The following is a 22,164-nucleotide window of genomic DNA, read 5'->3' on the forward strand; positions in this document are numbered from 1 at the left end:
ACATCCCTGTTCATATCGTCATCTTGAATCTATTGGCAATTACTTCTGTTTGGTGAAAGCCCTGGTAGGAGCCCATAGAATTTCCTGTAAACTGGTGAACTCAGAGTTTCTAATGTTTGTTTTCTCTTGGGCAACCAACATTTTTGCCCTGAAGCTGAGCTCAGGGGGACCTGGAAGAAAACCAGAAGGCCCTGGCTTCTTCTACCTGGTTGAAGTCCAAGATGCTACACAATTCCAAGAACTGAGTTACATTTGGCTCTTGGGACTTTGAGTAATGATGGCGGGGTACAGACCGCTGCTTTGCGGCGGTCTGCCGCCGCCGCCAGTAGGTCCGCGGGGGAGCCGGAGCCTTCACACGGCCTGACTCCCGCACGGACCGAAAAAGAAGCTCCAAAATGGAGCTTCTTTTTCCGTCGCGTTTGCGATGTAGCGAGGCGCCAGGGGCGCGCTCGCTACGTCACAAGCGGCGCGACGCGTACGGACGCTCAGCGTCCGATACGCAAAGATGGCGCCGGCCATGTAGAAGGGGCGGCGCCATCTTGTACAGACGGAGTCCGTACTAGGCCCAGGGGCGTCTATAAGAGACGCCCCTTTTTTAAAATGGGACGTCCGGAGGACGTCCCAAATGGCGGTGCAGAAAGCACCGATGCTGTCTTTCAGCACACATAGTATCAGATCAGGTGCCATTGGCTTTTTTCATGTCACATAATCCAGGAGCATTTAGGAACCTGTCAGCCTGACAAAGAACCATTTTCAGCATTTCTGACAATATATTGCATGGCTGGAATCCTATTGGTTAATTCAACTAGAGTAGGCCATTAAATCAATGGATGAATGGAGAGTCAACACATGGATAAACCCTACTGATTCAATGGCTTTGCTCTAGTTGAGACTAACAACAGAGTTTAGGCCTTTATCTCTTATATAGAGATATAGGATTTTCCTGTACACTGCTTAGAACTCTGGGGTTTTCTATCATTTACATTTTAATACTTGTAACTCCTGGTGATGCATGAATTAATGCACAATAAGGGCAAATTTCATGGCTATCATAGTGTGAAATATATAGTAAACTGCCAATGCAAACATATGTACAAAGCCTGGGACACAAACCTAATCCCTTCCCACAGAGAATGAAAAGCCCAGATGGTAATCCCTCCGGGGAGTCAGTGCAACCATTCTCACCCTCCCACCTTGCTGGCTTTCAGCTGCATACACATGCTGAGTATGCTGTAACATGCCTTCGAACAAGTGCTCTACAGTGGCAGAGAAAGTGCATTTTGTGCTTGCTAAAAGCCCTTTAGTGCTTTTGAAACCTTGATTAATGCTTGTTGTTATTAACTATCTTTGGGTCAGTTTTGACTCATGGCGACTCTGTGAATGAGACACCTCCAAGACCCCCTTTACTCAGCTACTCCACTCAAGTCCTGCAGGTTCAGACCTGTGACCTCCCTGACTGAGTGTATCCATCTGGCACGTGGATTTCCTCCCTTTCTACCTCCTTCCACATTTACTAACCTTTCTGTCTTTTCTAATGAGCCATGGCTTCTCATGCTATGGCCAGTGTATGACAGCCTCTGTTTCATCATCTTTGCTTTGAAGGAGATTTGAGGCTTGATCTGTTTAAAGGCCTGTTTGCTTGTCTTCTTGGCTGAACACGGTGTTCTTGTTCCCCTGCCCTTTTCCTGGCCTCCAGTTGTCTCTGAGAGACAGCTAGAAGCCAGGAAAGGCACAGGAGGGAGGGGAGCGATGGGCACATGCTATTACTCCCCCTCCTCCTGCCCTCCCCCAGCCTCTCGCCGTGATGGCGAACCTATGGCATGCATGCCATAGGTGGCATGCGACACCATTTCGACGGGCACTCCTTCCTCCCACAGGTCTTTGCAGATCCTCAGCTGCCCCTGCAGGGACACCTGAGGATCTGCAAAGGCCCGTGGGAGGAAGGAGAGCCGGCATGTGCCATGTCCTCCTTCCCCCAGACCTTTGCAGATCTTCAGGTGTCCCTGCAGGGGCACATGAGGATCTGCAAAGGCCTGTGGGAGGAAGGAGGAGCTGGCACGCATTGGGTCCTCCCTCCCTCGGATCCTTAGGTGTCCCTGCAGAGGCAGCTGAGGATCTGCAAAGGCCTGTGGGAGGAAGGAGTGCCCGTGGAAATCACATGCCACCCATGGCACGCAAGCCATAGGTTCGCCATCAGGGCCATAAGCCAAAAACACTTTGAAGGCACACAACACACAACAAACAAATGTGGAAAAACCAGTTGTATTCTGGATTCCTTTGGACACACATGTGTCCAGCCACACATGTACATGAATGATACACTACTTGTGCATCAGTGCAGTACTTTTGTGTCATGGGGTGTGTGACAGATTGATGGTGCAGCTCGTCATGTGTGCGCACATATGCTCAAACAATAACCGCATATGGCAAGCAGCAGCGCCAGTGGCTGCATCTCATCCATTCCAGGGTGCATGCTCCAGACCACTTCCATATGTTTCATCAGTTTCTAAATTTCAAATTTCACTTAGATCAGCGGTTCCCAGCCTGTGGGTCGGGACCCCTTTGGGGGTTGAACGACTCTTTCATGGGGGTTGCCTAAGACCATTGGAAAACACCAATTTAATTACAGTTATGAAGTAGCAATGAAAATAATTTCATGAGTTTGGGTCACCACAAAATGAGGAACTGTATTAAAGGGTCACGGCATTAGGAAGGTTGGGAACCACTGACTTAGATTCTTGGTTAAATTATGAGCCCTCTCCAGTCATTGTCCACCACACTCTCTAGAAGGTGGGGCCAGGCAGGCATCTAGCTCTGTCAGAATTTTCTCATGTGGATATGTTTGGAGAGAAGATGTTCCTCTTTAGATACTTTCCACACAACAAGAACCCTAGTTTTCCAGGGTCCTGTCTCATATCCAAATTAACTGAGTCTTAGACTGCAATGGGTGCAGAGAAAGCTCTTTCTCGCATGTAGAAATGTGTGGTTATGAAGGAACATATTTTGGAAAGAGGCATATGTTTTATTCTGGGCCAATTTTCTAGGTTTCCCCTCTTTCCCACTAGACTTTCATATCCTTAGGCCCTAAAAATCTAGGTGCTCTTAAATAACAATTAAATTCCCAAGTGATTAGCTCCATATGTTTGCCTGTGGGTATTTTTTGAGACCAGTTGAGCTGTAGAGCAAGTTATATTGTGCAAGAAAAAAATCATTGTTCAAAATAATAATAATAATATAGGGACAAATAACAGGTATTTGGAAAGAAAGCTCTGCCAGAGACCAAAACCAAAAGGCATCATTTGTTATTTTACAGGACGAAGATAGCAGAAAGACAGAAGGAAAAGCCATTTGTCTGAAGATATCTTGCTTTCCAAGAACAGATTTTGTTGTATGACATACAGTTAAATTCAGTGCTGAATGAATTTTCTTTTTCCCCCCGGATGTCTTTAATCTCCAGCTTTCTCATTACATTTGTTGCTATTTATGTTCTTTATTGTGGACAATTTTATTCTGCTTCTTTATAAATTTACTTAAATTCTCAGATGTCATATTGGAAAAAGAAAACCAGAAATCAGATTGTTAATCACAACAATAACATACATACAGTAAAAGAGTTGAAATTTCAAAAGTCTCTTATGTTGAATGAATTAATTTCTTTATTTTGGTCCTAGACCAGCACAGGTAAAAACCATCACAGGTAAAAAAAAAATTGACTTTTATTCAGGCATCTGTTCCAAACAGGTTAATTCAAGAGAGTGAATTTTTATGGCAGGTTACCATATTAAAATTATCAGAGAACTAGTCAGGGATTTCATTGTGAAAAAAGTGATAGACAGACACAGCCTTTGCTGCTATTAGCCAAGAGAATATACATATGTGCCTTTATCCTTTTTAATTATATTCTACTTTAAAACAAACTATCTGTTTAAATATTGCAACAGTTTAATTCAATTTTAATTGTCATTTTTGTAAGTCTTTAATTGTACTGTGTTTTTAGAGTGTATGTGGATTTGGGTCCCAATTTGGGGAGAAAAGTGGGCGACAAATAAATAAATATAACAACAAAAATCAGACAAGCACAGAATAATTAAATATAAGTCAAAGAGGGGAAATCAAGCTTCAGTTGTAAACAAATGATTAAACTGAGAGAAAAATGCACAAATATTCAGATACACACTTCTAAGTCTCAACAAAAACTCACCAGTCCTTCAGTCTCATTGAAACCATCCTCCACTTCAAGGACTTGATAAAACCTGCCAGTACCCCACTCTGATCCCCCTGATAATAATAGTGAGAGCGTGTATGGCACAGAGAATGACTTGCTACCCTTATCTCAGGAAAATATGAATGTTTGAGTAGTGAGCTTCCCTTCCAAAATGTCTTGCATTGAGATCGTACCCTTGTTGCCACTTGCAACTCATAGAATCACAAAATCTTAGAGTTGGAAGAGACTCCAAGGGCCATCCAGTCCAATGCATTTCTGCCATTCAGGAGCTCACAATTAAAGCCCTCCCTGTGACAGATGGCCATCCAACCTCTGTTTAAAGACCTCCAAAGAAGGAGACTCCACCATCCTCCGAGGGAGCGTTTTCCACTATCAAACAGCTCTTTTTGTTCAGGAAGTCCCTCCTAATGTTGAGGTGGGATTGCTTTTCCTGTCGTCTGAATCCATTGCTCTGGATCTTATTCTCTGGAACAGCAGGAAACATGCTTGCTCCATCCTCAATATGACACCCCTTCAAATATTTAGACAGGGCTATCATATCACCTCTTAGGAGATTCAAGCAATTTTGAAAGAAACTTGCTTACAAGAAAGGAAATCTTCCCCTCTCCCTAAATCAAACAATGTCCCCTTTGCCAAAAAGGTGGGCTTGTGATGCACATTTTGTTGCACATGTTGCTCTAGATCTTCCAGCTTTCTCATTATAACATGTGGAGCAGGAAGGACATGTGAGGAAGTATATTGTCATCCACAGAGAAAGACATAGATGCAATCAGATGAGCTACTAGATAATGCAAACCAACTGTCAATAGATCACTCATGCTGACTTAGTTTTATCCCTTCCTTCTCTTGAAGACTTCAGAGATTGAGATTTTGATCGGGTATATTTTCTTCCTTCCTTTAGATTCAGAACAGAGCACCGGGTCCGACACTGAGGTGCTGGCTGAGAGAACATCCTGCTCCTTTGGTTCCCACTTGGACCTCACATCTGGCAGCTCCGTCCCTCAGCCGCCTGTTGCTTCATCCATGGAAGAGATCCAGGTGGAGCTGCAGTGTGCTGATCTCTGGAAAAGATTCCATGACATTGGCACAGAAATGATCATCACTAAAGCAGGCAGGTAAGATGGAAACCACCCAAATTGAAAAGTTCATCAGTTGTGCAATTGCTTTGAAATAGTTTCATAGGTATGATCCTTGCATTGTCACAATCCCAAGGATTACAAGAATTTGAACCTGGATATAATGTTCTTTCTTACCATGATATTGAGCACTCCTTTGGGGCCTATACTGACATGGGTACAACATCCCTACTATATATATATATATATATATATATATATATATATATTCATTTTTATACTCCCTTTCAAGTAAAAACTTTTAAAAATACTTTATAATAAAAGTTTTAAAAACAATTAATAGCATTAAAGAAAAACAATATAACATTACATATATTAAAAACACATCCTATATAAAAGCCATCCCATGATTATATATCGAAAACCTGCCTCACAGTTTACTACCTCACAGTTTATTTCAAACAAACCTATATAGAACATATGGCACATTAAATTATATTCATTCAGTTCTCCAAATATGTGCACTACTTTTTAAAAATATTTCACATTTTAATTCTAGTTACATTTGTACCAAAGCAGACATTGCTATATGTGGTCTTCTTGATTTCCCCTTTGGTTATAATTTCAAAACTTTGACTAATGATATATGAATCTGAAAACTCATTAACGTGATAAAAGGTAACATTTGTTTAGTAGTCTATCTGGCGCTACAGCATACCAATGCAGAACCAATGAAGGTATCCAGAAAATGTAGTTGCCCCTCAAGTAGCAAGCATCGTGCTTACTGCTTTTTAAATAGGTAACCCAAAACAAGACATGTTTTCAAAAGAGTGTACTTTAAATTTTTCGTAAAGGTAAAGTTAAGATAGTCCCTTGACATGAATGTCTAGTCGTAACCGACTGTAGGAGGCGGTGCTCATCTCCATTACTAAGCTGAAGAGCCAGTGTTGTCCAAAGACTGCTCTGGTGGTCATGTGGCCAGCATGACTACACTGAACACTGTTGTGGTTTTTACAGCACCACAATACTTAAGACTCCTTTGATACTTGCTAAAAGTGACTCCCAAAATTGCCCAGCTCAGCCAATGCCACTCTCATTGGGTTTTCTTTAACAATTGTCTGCATGCTGTTTCTGCCCAGCTGCAAGGATTTAGCACAGGAACATGTTTTATGAATATGGATTAAAAGAAAATTGTGGTGGACCCTGTAATACTATTAGAATATATTGGTGTATATACACGCACATACTTGGAGAGAGTGCTGTCCAATGCTTTTTAAAGTATCTGTGTCTGTCTGTCTATGCATGCAATATATCAAGTTTCCATAACCCCTGGGTCTGGATGCGAAGTTACCTGTTGGGACTGGTTCAGTTCTGTAAGTTGTTGCGGTGTGCCTTCGAGTCATTCCCAATTTATGGTGACCCCCATCATGGGGTTTTCCTGTCAAAATTTGCCCAGAGGACATTTTGCCATTGCCTTCCCCTGAGGCTGAGAGAGCATGACTTGCCCAAAAACCACCCAGTGGGTTTCATGGCCAAGCGGGGAACTGAACCTCAGTCTCCAGAGCCATGGTCCAATGCTCAAACTCTTCAAGAATGTTGCATCCAGTCAATGGTGTTTTGTTTTTAAAGGATTTGAAATACTGTACAATAAACAAAGTTATAATAAAGCAAGAGCTTTGATAGTGGTAAAAAGTTTGACTGATGGATGACTGGCTTAAATAGTCTTCTAAACTAACATAATATATTTTATTTCCTATTCAAATTCCAATTAACTTTGATTTTTGTAAGTAATCAGCACCTTGGACAGAGAAAGGAGAAGAGATTATTTGCCCATTATAGATGTGGTACAGACCACCCAAAAAGGGCGGTCTTCCGGCGCCTGTTTTTCCACTGGAGGGAAACCGCAGCCACCGAACCGCACAGCTTCCCACAGGTGGAAAAAGAAACCGCAAAAAGTGGGATCTTATTAAGCCACGGGGGCAGCGTAATGAGTGCGCAACTGGCGCACTCGTTACGTAAGCACCTCACGATGCCGTGCGGACACCGCATGGCGTTGATGTAACAATGTTGGTGCCCTATATACAGGGTGCTGCCATTGTTACACCCTCATCACATGCTAGGGTTGCGGGGCATGTGGGTGCTCCACCCCCAGGCAACCCTAGCACATGATGAGGGCATCACAAAGGCCCGTATGTACTGGGCCAAAGAGATATAGCATTTATAAAGAAAAATTGTCGGGGTGGTGGTGGCAGGGGATGGTGGAAGAGTTTTATCCTCTCCATCCCAGTTTTTCTTTTCTTTTTCTTTGTTACTTTAACTCCCTGAATTTGACAGTAGGTACGATGTTTAAGAAAAAAATGTACTCGTGAGACTTGCTCTGCGGCACTGAGCCTAAATATAGAGGCCCAGAGGAACTAAATGGGTTTGGGGATGTTTTTAAAATGTCTATATTTCAGAAGCCAGTCTAAATTCTTGCATTACTGATCTTTTTATGGAATATAAAAAACTGCTTTTCTTATGAGTTTATGTACAGCATATTTTTAATTGCACATGCCACAGGGGCAGGGGATAGAGACAGTGAGTTTCCACATTTATAGAATACAATAAATTAGTTTTTAAAAAATAATATTAAATTCAGTGAAGAAATAATCATTCAACACAGACAGTAATAACAAAACAACAACTATTTAATAACAATGACAAGAATAACAAGAACAAGAACAGTTTGTTATTAGTAGTATTAATAGTAAGATTAATATTTCTTACCCACTTCTCCCCATAGATCGAAGTGGGAAATAACAAAAAAAAAATCAACATCAGTTAAAACACATTAATTAAAACACGCAACAGTTTATAAGTTCCAATAAGACATACACATTTTAAAACAATCCACATTTAAAATTCATCATCTAATGCAAAATTTATAGGTTGTCCAATGGAACTGGGGTGGTCGCTTTTTCAGGTTGTGATGGTTACCATCAAAGCATCACAGGGGGGCTAAAGCAAGGGTGAGCAAAGCCTGTCACTTGACTTTTGTTTAGCTTTCCAAGAGTTTCACATTTTCACAAAAGATTACTGACTTGGTTATGGTATCCTTGCTCAGCCATTCACTTTTTCACATATAGGGTTTTTCATGCTAAAAAAGCAGCTCTGTGAACTGACCCTGACACGCATGCACATACACACATTTACATCCACTTGCTCATATTTTTCTTTCTCATCATGAAGTAAATCAGGTGGATGCAGGCATAGGAAATGTTAGGATTATTATTTTCTCCACCAGAGAAGCAACAATATCACATTGGAATGAAACTGAAACCTGATTCCTGACTGTCAACACTCCTCCATCTGAAAGCTGGGATCAGAGGGAGAAAAAGAGGGATCCCATCTGGGGCCTTGTGGGTGGGGGACTCTGGGTGGGAGCTTCTGTGAAACCCTACACTAGGGTTGCCGCCAGCATCTCACCAGGCCTACATGCCCCTAAGCTGGCATCTATTATTATCTGGAACTCCAGCAGGGTCCAAATCAAACAGCCATTCTTAATTGCTGGCAACAATAAATCCCATTCAAAGGAGTTTGAACTTATTTTGCTACATGCCAGCGCAGGTGATTCATGTGTGCCATCTGTTTTGGATACAGTGAGTAGAACCACTGCAGACTCCTGGCATGAAATCATGAGATCAGGCACTGTAGATACGCCAATAACAGTAGGTCTAATAACTGGGAACAACCTACCTGCTTGAGGGTGTTCTTTATGGATCTTACCCTTTGTTTGGTCAGGTAGACTCTTTCCATGTCTACAACCACTCCAAGGTGTTGTAGGTTCTGAAATGGAACTAGGTTGTGCCTTCCATGAATTACCAGAAAACCATGTTTGGATAGGAAGGAAAACACAAACTCAACATCTATTACACCCTATGGAAGAGAATTAGATCTAATCAGGACCTCGTGAAGTTATGGTTATACATGAAAACCCCACTGTTTCCAGTGTTCTACTATCACTTCAGTGAGCACCATTGAAGAAGACAACAGACTGAATGTTAGGGCCTTGTATAGAAAAGGTTTCCCCTGGATGGATTGGGATGTGCAAGCATGCTATAACCAAGACCAGGGACACACAACAATCGTAGAGCTGAAGTGCCTTCAAAATTGTCTGGAGATTCTCTATGATTAGTACTGTATATATGGACTCTCAAATCCAGAACAGGAGTGGGTTGAGGATAGTGGATTGGAGAGAGGAGTTGGTGTTTTGGTTTGGTAAGTTTGGATTGTAACAGACAGTATATGTCAGAGCTTTTGTTGTACATATTGCAACTGGAAGATAAAAGTCTCCAAGGACTTTGGAAGAAGTTAACTGTGTCTGTGCCTTATTTCAGGTTGGTCAGTACCTGGTAGCTGAATACTGGGTTGTGCTTCTGCACTCTTCTGTTGGGCCTAGTTTGTTTTTGTCACTGCACACCTGCAGTACACAGAGGAGAGCCAATATAGGATGCCCTAGAAGGGAGCTACAGCATTTGTGTCAAGCTGCATCATTTCTGCACCCCTAGTTGGATTTAGCTTGTAGCAGCCATCCAGCATGGCCACTGGTGATGGATCATGGGAATAGTAGTTCATCAACACATGGAGGGCCACAGTTTCCCTAGCCCTGGTGCAGAGGTTTTGCTGATACCTAAAGCTCCAGTCCCATACCTTCCTTTCAGTAAGCCCCAGTGTAAACAATGAGACTGAGCTCTGTGTAAGCACAAAAAGAATTGCACTACATGGCAATGATTACAAAGGTCTTGGGCACAAAGGCGGGATACAAACTGCCGCTTTGCGGCACTTCCCCGCCGGCGCCATTTGCTCCGCGCGGGAGCCGCAGCAGCCAAACCGCGCGACTCCCACGCGGAGCAAAAAAGAAGCTCCATTTCGGAGCTTCTTTCTGCAGCGCCTCTATGACGTCGCAAGGCGCCGCAGGCTATGCGTCCAGTACGTAAAGATGGCGGCACCCATGTGGAAGGGGCGCCGCCATCTTGTACGTACTGTATACGTACTAGGGTTAGGGGGGTGCGGAAGCACCGCCCCTTCCTAACCCTAGTACGTATACAATACGTACTATATGGCAGTGTGTATCCCGCCTTAGTCTGCTTAGTCAGATGGACAAAGATCCAGGAAGGCTATCTGGTTCCAAATTCAGGCCTTCTTCCACAATGGAGTCCTTGTGATGCTTAGAGGGAAGATACACACATATAAAAATGCTTCCTAGAGCTAAATATAGTGTTGACTCCCTAGAGCCCACCTGCTGGTGTGTATTCACTATATCTTTTCACACATGAATGTTCCCTCTTCATATTCCAAGAGATACACAATGACTTGGCTGTGAATGAAAGAATATCTATGGGCCCAAACAGACTGGCCAAAATAAAACTGCTTTGGGTCACTTTGGAAGTATGCTGTTTAAATGGTGCATGCATCCTATGATTCTGGAAGCTGCTCCAAACCATGCTCTAGTCTTTAGGTGTGTGGCTTCCAGACTCTTAGGATGCATGTATCATTTAAAAAGCATACCTCCAAAGTGACCCGAAGCAGCTTTATTTTGGCCTGTCTGTATGGGGTCTATCTTTCCTGAAATGCATGAAGAAATTGTTAGGTGATTGTGCAATTTTCCATTGGTATCTTCCAAGCACTGAAGACAAACTACTGGATGAGGCACGTAGGTTTAGATGAGTGAGATAATCACCAATCCTGGATTCCTCCATGTTGGAAAATGTGGTTCTTTCTTGAGGATCGTTAGAAACTCAGGAAAGTAAGCAAGATTGTTTAATCTTACTAGCAGAGTTCACACAGCGGAATATGAGGCAAGCAGGAAAAACTCAACTAGCTCCACTTTTCTCTCCCAGCTCACGTGTCCACAATAAAAACACAGTCACTTGGTTAAAAGTGAAAAAAGAAATAAGTTTACTTACATAATCATGTGTATGAAGAGATACACAGGTCTAACTTCATGTTGCAAGAAAAAATGAGGTAGAAAGATAGTCTACATGTATCTTAGGAAAGGACGCTGCCTGAGCATCCTTTCATCAGCTCTGGACACAGGCAAGGAGATTAGTTGGTAAGTAGATAGTAATGGCGGCTCATCCTTGCTTTCTTCTTCTTCTTGGGAACAAAAGGTTAGGTGTCCTCATGGGTAAACAGGAAATGAGGAGGGGCAATGAGTAGGGGTTGTTAGTAGGCAATAAACCACCATAGACATGCATTACTAGAAGGTCTCAGCATGCAAAGTTGCTACATCCCAACACTCCAGGTGCAAGATATTTTGAAGCTCAGAGAGAACTCCTCTTCTCCTGTTAACCACCATGGAACACAAGGTGATTATTGCCTGGTTCCCATCCTCTTTCAAACAGAAGCTGTGCAGATGGACCTCCTGATGTCTCCCTCTGTGCTCCCTGCAGTGCCCCAGAAAGTGCTTTGCCTTTCTTGGCCTTATAGTCATCCTGATCCTTGAGCGTGAAGTTGCTTAGCTCACAGAAATCTGCTGTGTATGTTTAAATACATGCTATGGTCTCCTATCTTCACCTAAGAACTGGAAAATCCAGCTTTCTGTTCTCATCTGACTTGGCAACTTTAATACATCAGCCCTTATGGTGGAAATGGTCCAAACCATTCCACAGCCACCCGTCTTTCTTTTTAAAGATTCTGTTCAAACTTTCAGCCATGAGGCCTCATCAGATATGCAAATTCTTTATTTCAGAATGATGTTTTGGTTTCTGCTTATACATAGTTTGAACTGCCCAGAACCTTTCTAGCTGTAGGAAATTTGCCTGCACTCCTATAAATGTTTGTTTGTAAAGCAAGTGAGATACAGTCATCAACAGATGTGTTTGTGTGTCTATGCCTTCACATTGCCTGTCAACCCCATGAATTTCAAAGGGTTTTCTTGGCCAGGATTCCTCAGAGGTGGTGTTACTCCTTCTGCTGAAATACAGCCTGGAATTAATTGGTGGTCTCCTATCCAAATCCTCCATAGAACTGAATCTGCTTAGTTTCCAAGATTAGATGGGATTTGCTACTTTTAGGGTAATCAGGCCTAATACAAATACAGACAGACACCATACAATCCCACCTCTCACCCCATAAAATGAAAGAAGAAGCTGGGAGAAATTTTTGGATGTCCTTTCCATTCATGGTGGTCTCTCATCAAAGTATTAACAAGAGCTGACCCTGCTCAGCTTCCAATATCAAATGGAATCTGATGCCTTGGCCTCTTCTCATCAAGAGGGTTGTTGTTGTTGTTGTTGTTACAGTTTTGTGGTCTCAGGTTTTTTTCAACTTATGGAAACCCTAAGGTGAATCTACCACAGAGTTTTCTTGGCAGGTTTCTTTACAGAGGGTTTGCCATTGTCATCCTACGATGCTGAGAGTAGGTGACCTGCCCAAGGCCATCCAGTGGGTTTCCATGCCAAAGCAGGGATTCAAATCCCTGCCTCCAGAATCATTGTTCAACATTCAAACTACTACATCACACTGGTTCTCTTATCAACAGATTTGTTCTTGTTGTATGCCTTCAAGTAATTGCCAATTTATGGCATCCCTAAATTGAACCTATCACAAGGTTTTCTTGGCAAGATTTGTTAGAAGAGGAATTTGCCATTGGCACCCTCTGAGGCTCAGAGAATGTGAGTTGCCTAAGGTCATCTGGTGGTTTTCCATGACCGAGAGGGATTTGAACTCTTGTTCTAGCTAGCCCAACACTAAAACTGGTACATCACACTAGTTCTCATCAATAATAATAATAATAATAATAATAATTTGTTTTATTTATATACCGCTATTCCAAAGATCATAGCGGTGAACAGCAAGTAAGCTAATTAGCAAGTAAGCTAATTTGCCCCCAACCGTCTGGGTACTCATTTTAGCGACCTCGGAAGGATGCAAGCCTGAGTCGAGCTTGGGCCCTTTTGCTGGTCTTGAACTCACAACCTTGTGGTTTCGAGTGAATGGCTGCAGTACAGGCATTTGAAATGTGTGATCTACTGCTCCACTTACCTGTCACTTCTCTCATTAAACTGGAGGATTTTATAACATTAGATGTAACCAACAGATTGTTTTTGTATTCCTTCAAGTAATTTCTGACTTTTGGCAACCCTATAATGGTGTTTTCTTGGCAAGATTTGTTAAGAGGAGGTTTGCCAATGTCTTCCCCTGAGGCTGAGAGAGTGTGACTTGCCCAAGGTCACCCAGTGGGTTTCCATGGCTATGTAGGAATCAAACCCTGGTCTCCAGAGTTGCAATCCAACACAGAAACCACTATACCACACTGATTTTCAATCGACAGATACCTAATGTGAAAAAAACTCTCCTCTTTAATGGTCTGAAATAAGAGAAGTGGCAGCTAGGTGGAGCAGGAGATCACAAGATTCCTCAGACAAGTGGTTGCATCTCATTCTGCCTAAATTGGTTTTAAAAGAACCAATTCCAAGCTCTATGCTTCCAACCGACAACCAATAACCAAACCACTTTCAACTGATTTGCCTACAGCCAAACAGAAAAGTGATTAATGATAGTAGAATATGAAACACCATGTTCTTAAAAGGTGATGCTTCATAAAATTTTGGCAGGCTCTTATACTAGTGCAAAAGCAAAGGGGAAGATAGATTTTTTCCCCCTCTTGAGCACAGTCCAATATTGTGTCTGTTTGCTATACTTTGCAGTCCTAATCTGCTACAGCAAATTCAGCCAGGACTTCAATGGAAGCAGACTCAGGAACCTTGAATAATAGTTGATTATGGCAGCTGACAGGGCCTGCAGATGGTTTAAAAAAGATATTGAAAAGGGATACTGGGTATCAGTTGGAAGCAAAGTAGAAAACTGGGCAGAAGGTGCCTGGCCCATACTTTCACGTTGTTCTGTATAAAAGCCAATGAAATGGTATGAGCATATTTTGCAGAAGAAAATATTTACACAATCCCCATTCCCCCACTATTTGTCTTCATAATATTGTTTGTTTGCTGTTGGTTGGGAGAACAAGCATATCAGAAATTGAAATTACTATGAGGAAGAAATAAGGCATTTGGCACCTATTCTGTCAACCCTAATTTGGCTTCTTGCTTATATCAGTGCTGCTGTTATTGTTCATATGACTGACCTTTCTGAAACTGCACTTGTACATATATATATTTAGTGAAATAAAGATTTTGACCATTGTTGATAAAAGGATAATGGCCTCACTGGAATAGAACAAAGGTTGATCTAATTCACCATTATGTTTTTAACAGAAGTTGACTAAACAATTGGTTGCCTTCCAGAGGAATAAAAATGGGGCATGAAGGCAACTGTGCTTCCGCATTGTTTGTTCTGTGTCAGCAGTGTCAAAGTGCTTTTTAAATGTAAGTCCTAGATAGCTATGGGAGTAAATAGCCACTGGTGACTGTACTCTCTGAGAAAAGCAATGGTTCTGTGAGAATCGTTGGTATGGAGAGGAAAAGAGGGGCAGTCCCGGGAAAAGAAATGTTTAGGGTTGAAGGCAAATGGGATGTAAATGCATGAAGACCAGCACGACTTCCTTCCTTCTCTCCCAAGGTTTGAAAAAGGTCCCCAGACTTCTCTCAAGCCTTGAGACTGAAGGAGGAAGCAGCCAGAACACCCTCCTTCCTTCACTCCCAAGGTTTGAGAGAGGTCCGGGGATCTCTCTCAAATCTTGCAATTGAAGGATGAAGCAGTCAGCACATGCTCCCCTGCCCTTCCAGTGCCTCAAACAGCTTGGAAGAGTTGTTTGAGGCTTCAGAAGGAAATGCATGTGTGCACTATTCCTCCATCCCCATTATTTGCAACTTTTTTGGATTCACAGGAGGCCTCCACCCCCAACCTCCACAAATCCGGAGGGAATACTGTACTTGGGAATAATGAATGAATGTTTAAATGGATTAAGGACTTGTCTGCACAGGCCAAAAGGCACCCTTTCACCCGGTTTTGGCTTTGTCCTGTTTGGAAAATACATGGCCCAAACTCCAGTTCTGTTGTGAGCAGTACAGATAATATCTGGCATGTTCAGCAACAGACCTGGGGTATAATACTATTAATACACATTAAAATAATTTACCTCTTATCTCCATTTCTACACTGGGGTGATTGTCTGCACAAGTGTCCCATTGAGCTACATCTGCCACTGCCACCAGTTGCTGTGAGGTCAGATTGAGGTGCCTTGTTTTGACCTGAGAAATTAATGGCCTGTGGCAGCGGTGGACAGGCTGACCAATTCAGTGGGACATCCCTGCAAAAAGCTGCCCCAGTACAGGATTGGAGAGCCAGGTAACTGCTCTCAAGGGAGGACAGAACAGCTTCGAGGCCAGTGTACTCTGGGCTGCTCTGAGTGCAACAAGGCCTAAGATTACCTAACTCTAGCCTATATCTTCAAGCTTCTCAAAGTGTGCTAGAAAGACCACATACTATTTATAAAGTTCAGTTTTTAGTATCTCCAGCTAAAAGGATCTCAGTTAGCAGCTCTGGGGAAGACAAGATATCTGCCCAAGGTCTTGAATGACCACAGCCAGTTGCAGTCCTGGGCTAAGAGGGCTTAAAAGTAGAAGGGAATTTCAATCATTCTATCATTGATAATGCACTGAGGAGGTACATTCCTGTTTCAGGCTCTCTTAGGCTGATCATGTTTACTGTATTTCTTTCTTTCTTCCTCCCTCCACACTCTCTCTTTTTTGTTCTTTCTTGCTGTGTGTAGAAGAATGTTTCCTGCAATGAGAGTGAAGATTACAGGACTGGATCCTCACCAGCAGTATTACATTGCAATGGACATAGTGCCTGTGGATAACAAGAGGTACAGGTAAGGACGGCTAAAGAATAAAAACATTCTTAAAGTACTCAATTGAGAACAAGAGTGATGGAGAGACACATTCTCCACTAATTATTGTTATGTGCCATCAAGTTGTTTTTGACTTATGGTGACCCTATGAATAAGAGACCTCTAAGTGACCCTGCTGTTCACAGACTTGCTTAGATCTTGTAAACTCAAGCCCATGGCTTTCTTGACTGAGTCCATCCAATTGTCATGAGGTCTTCTTCTTTTCCTCCTGCCTTTATTACCGTATATATAAGTCGATCTCAGGTATAAGTCGCGGGCAACTTTTAGGCCAAAGTTAAAGATTTTGTATAAGTTCAGAGTAAAACTTTGAGGCTCCTCGGGTCCATTGTGGCTATTCAGTGTTTCCCTGGCAGCGAACAGAGATTGTTTCTCTGGCGCAATGAGGAAGCATCAAAGAGCCCTGGTTGCATCCATTTTTTTTCCTTGGAGTGGGGTTAAACAGTCACAAGTGTCCTCTGCCCCTTCAATCCTGGCAAGAAGCCTACTTTTACAGTACACTCTCCCCAGAATGGAAGTGTCAGAACAGGGACTCTGTCTCCAGTCACTCAATCAGCCAGCATTGTGTTGAATAAGCATAGCTTTACTGAAGGAATCAGCGTCAGCAATCCACTCTATTCAGCATTTAAGCCGAGACTGCCCAACCCAACCTAACGTCACACCTATAAGCAATTGTAAAGCTCACCCCACACCCTCAGCCCAAGCCAATCTCCCTTAACACCTAACACTCCAAGTCAGCAAACTAAACTCTCAAAGCTTCAACTGATAACAGCCACCTGGAGATACTTAGCTCCTACATGCTCGATCAGCCAAACAGTTAGTTATAGTTAAAGCAACCACCCTCAGCTATGTATATGAGCAACCAAGTGTATAGCTTGCACATACAGATAGACATGATCATTTGGTAGAATCCATGGACCCAATATATAACATCCATGCATCCTAACAGGAAGCCTTTTGCTGCTGGCCCATACACAGTTGTCTTCTCACAGAAGGTGAGGAGGAGATGGGGTGAAGAAGTGTCAGTTGGGGGAGAGCCAAATGTAAACAAGAGCTAAGGCAGGGAGGGAGAAAAAGTGTATGTGCATGCTGGACTAGGAAAAGTGGGGAGGAAGATATGTGTGTGTTTGTGACTGGATCAGATGTTGCTCCCATAGAAATAAAAAATACCCTACACTCTCCCTGCTTCCAGCAGCCCATTTCCAGGCATGGAGAGAAAGTTGGAGAGGTATGTGTGTGTGTGTATCACTGAATGAGCTGCCATCACTGGCATTACCATACTGACCTGTATATAAATTGACCCAGGATTTTGGGGTCAATTTTTAGGCGTAAATTTCTTGACTTACAGATGAGTATATATGGTAAGCCTTATTATCTTTTCCAGTGAGTCAGGCTGCCTCATGGTATATCAAAAGTAAAGTGAAATAAAACTTTGGCTAGAATTCTGTTGATGCACTTTGTTGTTCTTGTGTGCCTTCAAGTCATTTCTAACTTATGGTGACCGTAAGGCCTAAATCATGGAGTTTTCTTGGTAAGATTTGTTCGGAGGAGTTTTGTCATTGCCTTCCCCTGAAGCTGAGAAAGTGTGACTTGTCCTAGGTTGCCCAGCGGGTTTCTTGACTGAGGTGGGATTCAAACCCTGGGCTCCAGAGTCATTGTCCAACACTCAAACCACTATGCCACACTGTGTAAAAACAGCTGCATGCCTGATACACTTTCTCAAATATTGCATGTGTACAGTCTCTGGTGCTGCCAAATAATATTACACACACACACCCACAAACACACAGAGAGAGCCTTCTCTCTTTCATTATTGCACTGAAAGAACAATGCCAAGCCCATCTGCTTAGCAGAACATGGGATAAAGAATGGCAAACAATTCAGAGATAACAAGGCTCTTAGACTGATAATACAGACAGGATACAGCTGTTGTCCCATACCAGTTGCTTGGGCTTTCCAGTAGTGTTCAGAGTGCTTACTTTTGCTATGGTAGAAAGGGCCATTGAATACCTCAAGAATTTGTCCATCTACACTGTTAAATGAACAGCTTCGAAGAGGCCTGATAACCTTGCTATGATGTCCTTCAAATAGATATCATTGCCCTTCTCCAATAGATGGATGCCATTTCACTAAAGCTTGATCAGCATGTGAGATGGAGCTGGAATTGCACATAGTAGTACCACTTTAAACAGGTCCAGTTTCTTCTCTATTAAAGTTAGGCACAGTTGAGGCCCAACATGCTGGCAACAGAGGTCCTTTGGCCAAAAGTAAAGTGAACCCAGAAAACCCAGAAATGTGCAGTGTTTCTGAGCAACACAAAGATTTGTTAAAACTTTTAAAACTCTTCTAAGACAGGGCATATCTGAAGACTTTAGCTCCTGACAAAGAAGATGATTCTGGACTATTTATTGCCGTTTCAGTGTTGCAAAACTGTTTATTTGCCATCATCTAGTACAACAGGATATGACTGTCACTACACTTGTTCCTGCCAGATGCCTCCTCAGTCAGGCAGTTCAGTTGGTTTTGTATGCGCTTGTTTGGATTACTAAATGTCAGATGAGGTCATTCAGAGATCCTGTCCAGCCTGGCTGGTCTGCTCCTTCTGTATTTTAACCAACATCTCTCGGATGTTAGCCACGTTGGTGCATCTGTGCCAAGCTAGGTGAACATGGGAATTTGGTCATGTAATGATGTGGGGTAGTCAATCTAATGGTTCTACTTTAACCCAGTAGACTCTAAAATCATAGCAGCCAATATGGAAACTGCACAAAGCAGTATTAGGGATGAAATCATGGATGTCCATGTTGTAAACTGAAAAGCATAAGACATCTGCAGGTGCAGACTGCAACAGAGGAGTCATCTGCAAGTAATGAAATATTCCCTGGTATATCTAAAAGCTTTCATCTGTGGATTAGTTGGGCTAACCAATTAGTCTGCACCATCTGCAGTTTTCTAGGGACAGTAATTGAAAAAGAGGATTAATAGAGATGCAAAAGTGGGGAAGTGGTTCCAGGTATCATCTGGTTTACATTAAAGATAAAGCACACAGTTTCCTTCCTGCACATATAATCTGAAAGTTTGAATGCTGTTTGCTGAGTGCAGAAGAAAAGAAAGGAAGAGAAAGAAGCATCAGGGGGCATGTTTACTTGTGTGTACATGTGCATATACTTTGAGTAGCAAAGTCTCTCTCTTCCCACCCTTCTTTCTCACAGGTATGTGTACCACAGCTCCAAGTGGATGGTAGCCGGCAACGCTGACTCTCCAGTGCCTCCAAGGGTTTATATTCACCCCGACTCACTGGCATCTGGAGACACCTGGATGCGGCAAGTGGTCAGTTTTGATAAACTCAAACTGACTAACAATGAGCTAGATGACCAAGGCCATGTAAGTCAGAAACAAGTATGTCCCACTTGTCTTTCACTGTAGTCCCATCACACTCAGCTCTCAACACTACCTACTAGGGTGCAATAATAATTCATCTAATGCCCACAGTACTCTTCCATTGCCAAGCGCCATAGCTTTTATGATTACTCTTCTGCCTGCTTAAACATCTGTTCTCTGCTATTTTTTTTCCATTCATATGGATGTTTTTTTCTACAAATTGGGACAGAACTCCACCAGCATTGGGTGAAAGTGTGTCACTACCCCAAATAATTTTTAAAAATGATTTCTCATGTTTCAGGGCTGGTTTGTGAAAATTGCACAAAGGGTTCATTTTGTTTTTGTGTTTGGCTTTTTGAACCAAGTATAGTATTTTGTACAAAACAAATTTTGGGTACCAAATACAATGCTTTGTACGAATCCAACTTTTTGTGTGTGCACAAATAATGTAAGATTTTTCATTGCTTCTGCTGATGATGTAAATAGGTGTTGGGCTTTTTGTTTTGGGGCGAATGAAAAGTCTCATGTCAGCGGCATATTTTTACTGTGGTGTCTTGATGTGTCTTTCTCATAGTACATGAAAAACTGTGAGCATTCATTTTCCTTAGCTAGGACAAACTTGGTCCACTATAAAGACAGCAATTTCTGCTTTTGCCTACATCTCCACTCTCCCGAAGCATGTTGCTTCACTTTCCTGCATGGCAGAGCCAGTCTTCTTATCCAGGCAACAGCATCCCCTCCAGAATTTGCTCTCTGTTTCTACATCTCCACTATGCATCTGACTGCTGACCAACAGTGTTTTTATGGCTTGGTACCTTCTGTCTATTCCAGCCAGCAGAGATCCACTTGACTTAGGGTTGCCATATTCCAGTTCTTCATATCCAGGAATCTAATTTACATATTATGCAAATTATTATACAGTGTACTCTTGCTATCCATGGAGGATCTGTTCCCGACCCCCTCCCCACAGATAGCAAAAAGCCTGGGACCTTAAGTCCCATTCTTTGCAATGGGTGCGCACTCCTGTTTGCACCACCACGTGTGTGTGTGCCCATTGAGAAAGCTAAGGCTTGCCTCCACAGAAGCTCAGAATGCGGCTGGCAAGCCCGCAGTTGGTGTGGGTGCACTGTAATTATGAATATTATTAATTTGCATTCTGATTATGCAAATTCAACACATTAATCATTGCATTTTTTTATCATTATGCTTCAGCTCCAGTACCAGTACCAAGCAAAGAGCTCATTTTCCTTCTTCTTTTCCCCCAGCTGGTGTGAAGAGAGAAAATCTTTTAAGCAGCCTCAGCTAGCAAAAGCACTCCCTTTACTCTCTTGAGGCTGTTTGGAAGTAAAGTTCCACCCTGCTATGTAGCCCCAGGCTCAAGGCCCCAACACAATTGCCACACAACACAAGGCCATCTCTTCTTTCCTGCTTTCCTTTCCCACCATATGGGGAAAGCAGGGAGGAAATGGAAGAATGAAGTGGCAACGTGCAGTAGTAACTGGAGCCTGCAGGCCAGGCTGAGGCTCCCACCATTGCCAGCCTTCTTGTAGGATTTCATGGTTCATTGCCACTGCCACATTTTAACCTATCCCTTGGCCTGCGACAAAGGAGAAATCTGGGATTTACTGCTTCAGCTGGCCCAGCTGGCTGGGACATCTTTAGTTCCTTAAATCTGGGATTTTCCAGGACAAATGGCAACCCTAATTTGACTGCAATGCATCCTTTCACAGTGGCCTGGATACACCCACATAACCCTCTAGAAAACCTTCCCCTATGGAACTCCTATTAAAAGACAGCCTTCATTGTGACCCAACACACTTCAAATTAGCCTTTTTCTTCTTGTGGTTTGTAACAGGGAGGCAGTCAGAACATCTTTTTATACTTCTCCATGTTGTGCTGGTCACCTATATTCCTAACCAGCCTCCTTTAACCATTTTAAAAACTTTGACTTGAATTTGCACGCTTTGATTCCTGACTCACATGAGTCACTCTCAGAGTTTGGACACGTTCAACTGAAGCTCTAGGAATCTTGCCTGGAGAGCTTAGAGTCAGCTTTGCCTTTTTAAAAAAACTGACTGATTCATTCTTGTAAGTGGAGTAGTCTGTAGTGGCCTGCCTTAATTTTTAATTTTTATTGCTTTAAGAAAGAAACTGTGACGTGTGTGTGTCAATTATGGGTTGTTTTTTTTTACACAACAGTTAGTGAGATGCCTGATCTAGATTGGAAGGATGCGAATCTTTTGCGTTTCTGTTACAGCCCTGAACCTTTTGGCCTTTGTGCTGGTAATTTAAATTGCTAAAATATGTTTCAATAGGTCACTGTTTGGCAACATAAACTGCAAGAATGGAACCCTGATCTAGATCAGTTGAATTGGGGAGAGGGGGTGACTATGGCATGTCCTGTCATGCATAGGACATATGGCACTCATCTGGTTTAGGTTCCTTATGGTTCCTCTGACATAAAAACACCATCACTAGTGGACCCTGTGTCAGTGTGGGCAGCTGTCAAGAACTGCCCTTCCCTTCACAGTTCAATGAACCACCCATCTGTATTTCAAACTGTAAGAACTTTATTCCAGTAACTGTAGGTGTTATTATTATTATTAACCTTTATTTATGAAGTGCTGTAAATT

The 22,164-nt window shown here is 42.5% G+C and overlaps 1 protein-coding gene across 1 annotated transcript in view; it reads left to right on the forward strand.

Moving 5' to 3' along the window:
* Positions 1-22,164, forward strand: part of TBX15 (T-box transcription factor 15) — a 126,451-nt gene that overhangs the window by 66,130 nt on the left and 38,157 nt on the right. The window contains exons 2-4 of the mRNA XM_042455689.1: positions 5,127-5,340; positions 16,013-16,114; positions 19,363-19,534. Of these exons, the coding sequence (XP_042311623.1) occupies positions 5,127-5,340; positions 16,013-16,114; positions 19,363-19,534 (488 nt within the window). The remainder of the gene's footprint in view (positions 1-5,126; positions 5,341-16,012; positions 16,115-19,362; positions 19,535-22,164) is intronic.

The sequence above is a fragment of the Sceloporus undulatus genome, chromosome 2 (assembly GCF_019175285.1).
Source record: "Sceloporus undulatus isolate JIND9_A2432 ecotype Alabama chromosome 2, SceUnd_v1.1, whole genome shotgun sequence".
NCBI lineage: Eukaryota > Metazoa > Chordata > Lepidosauria > Squamata > Phrynosomatidae > Sceloporus > Sceloporus undulatus.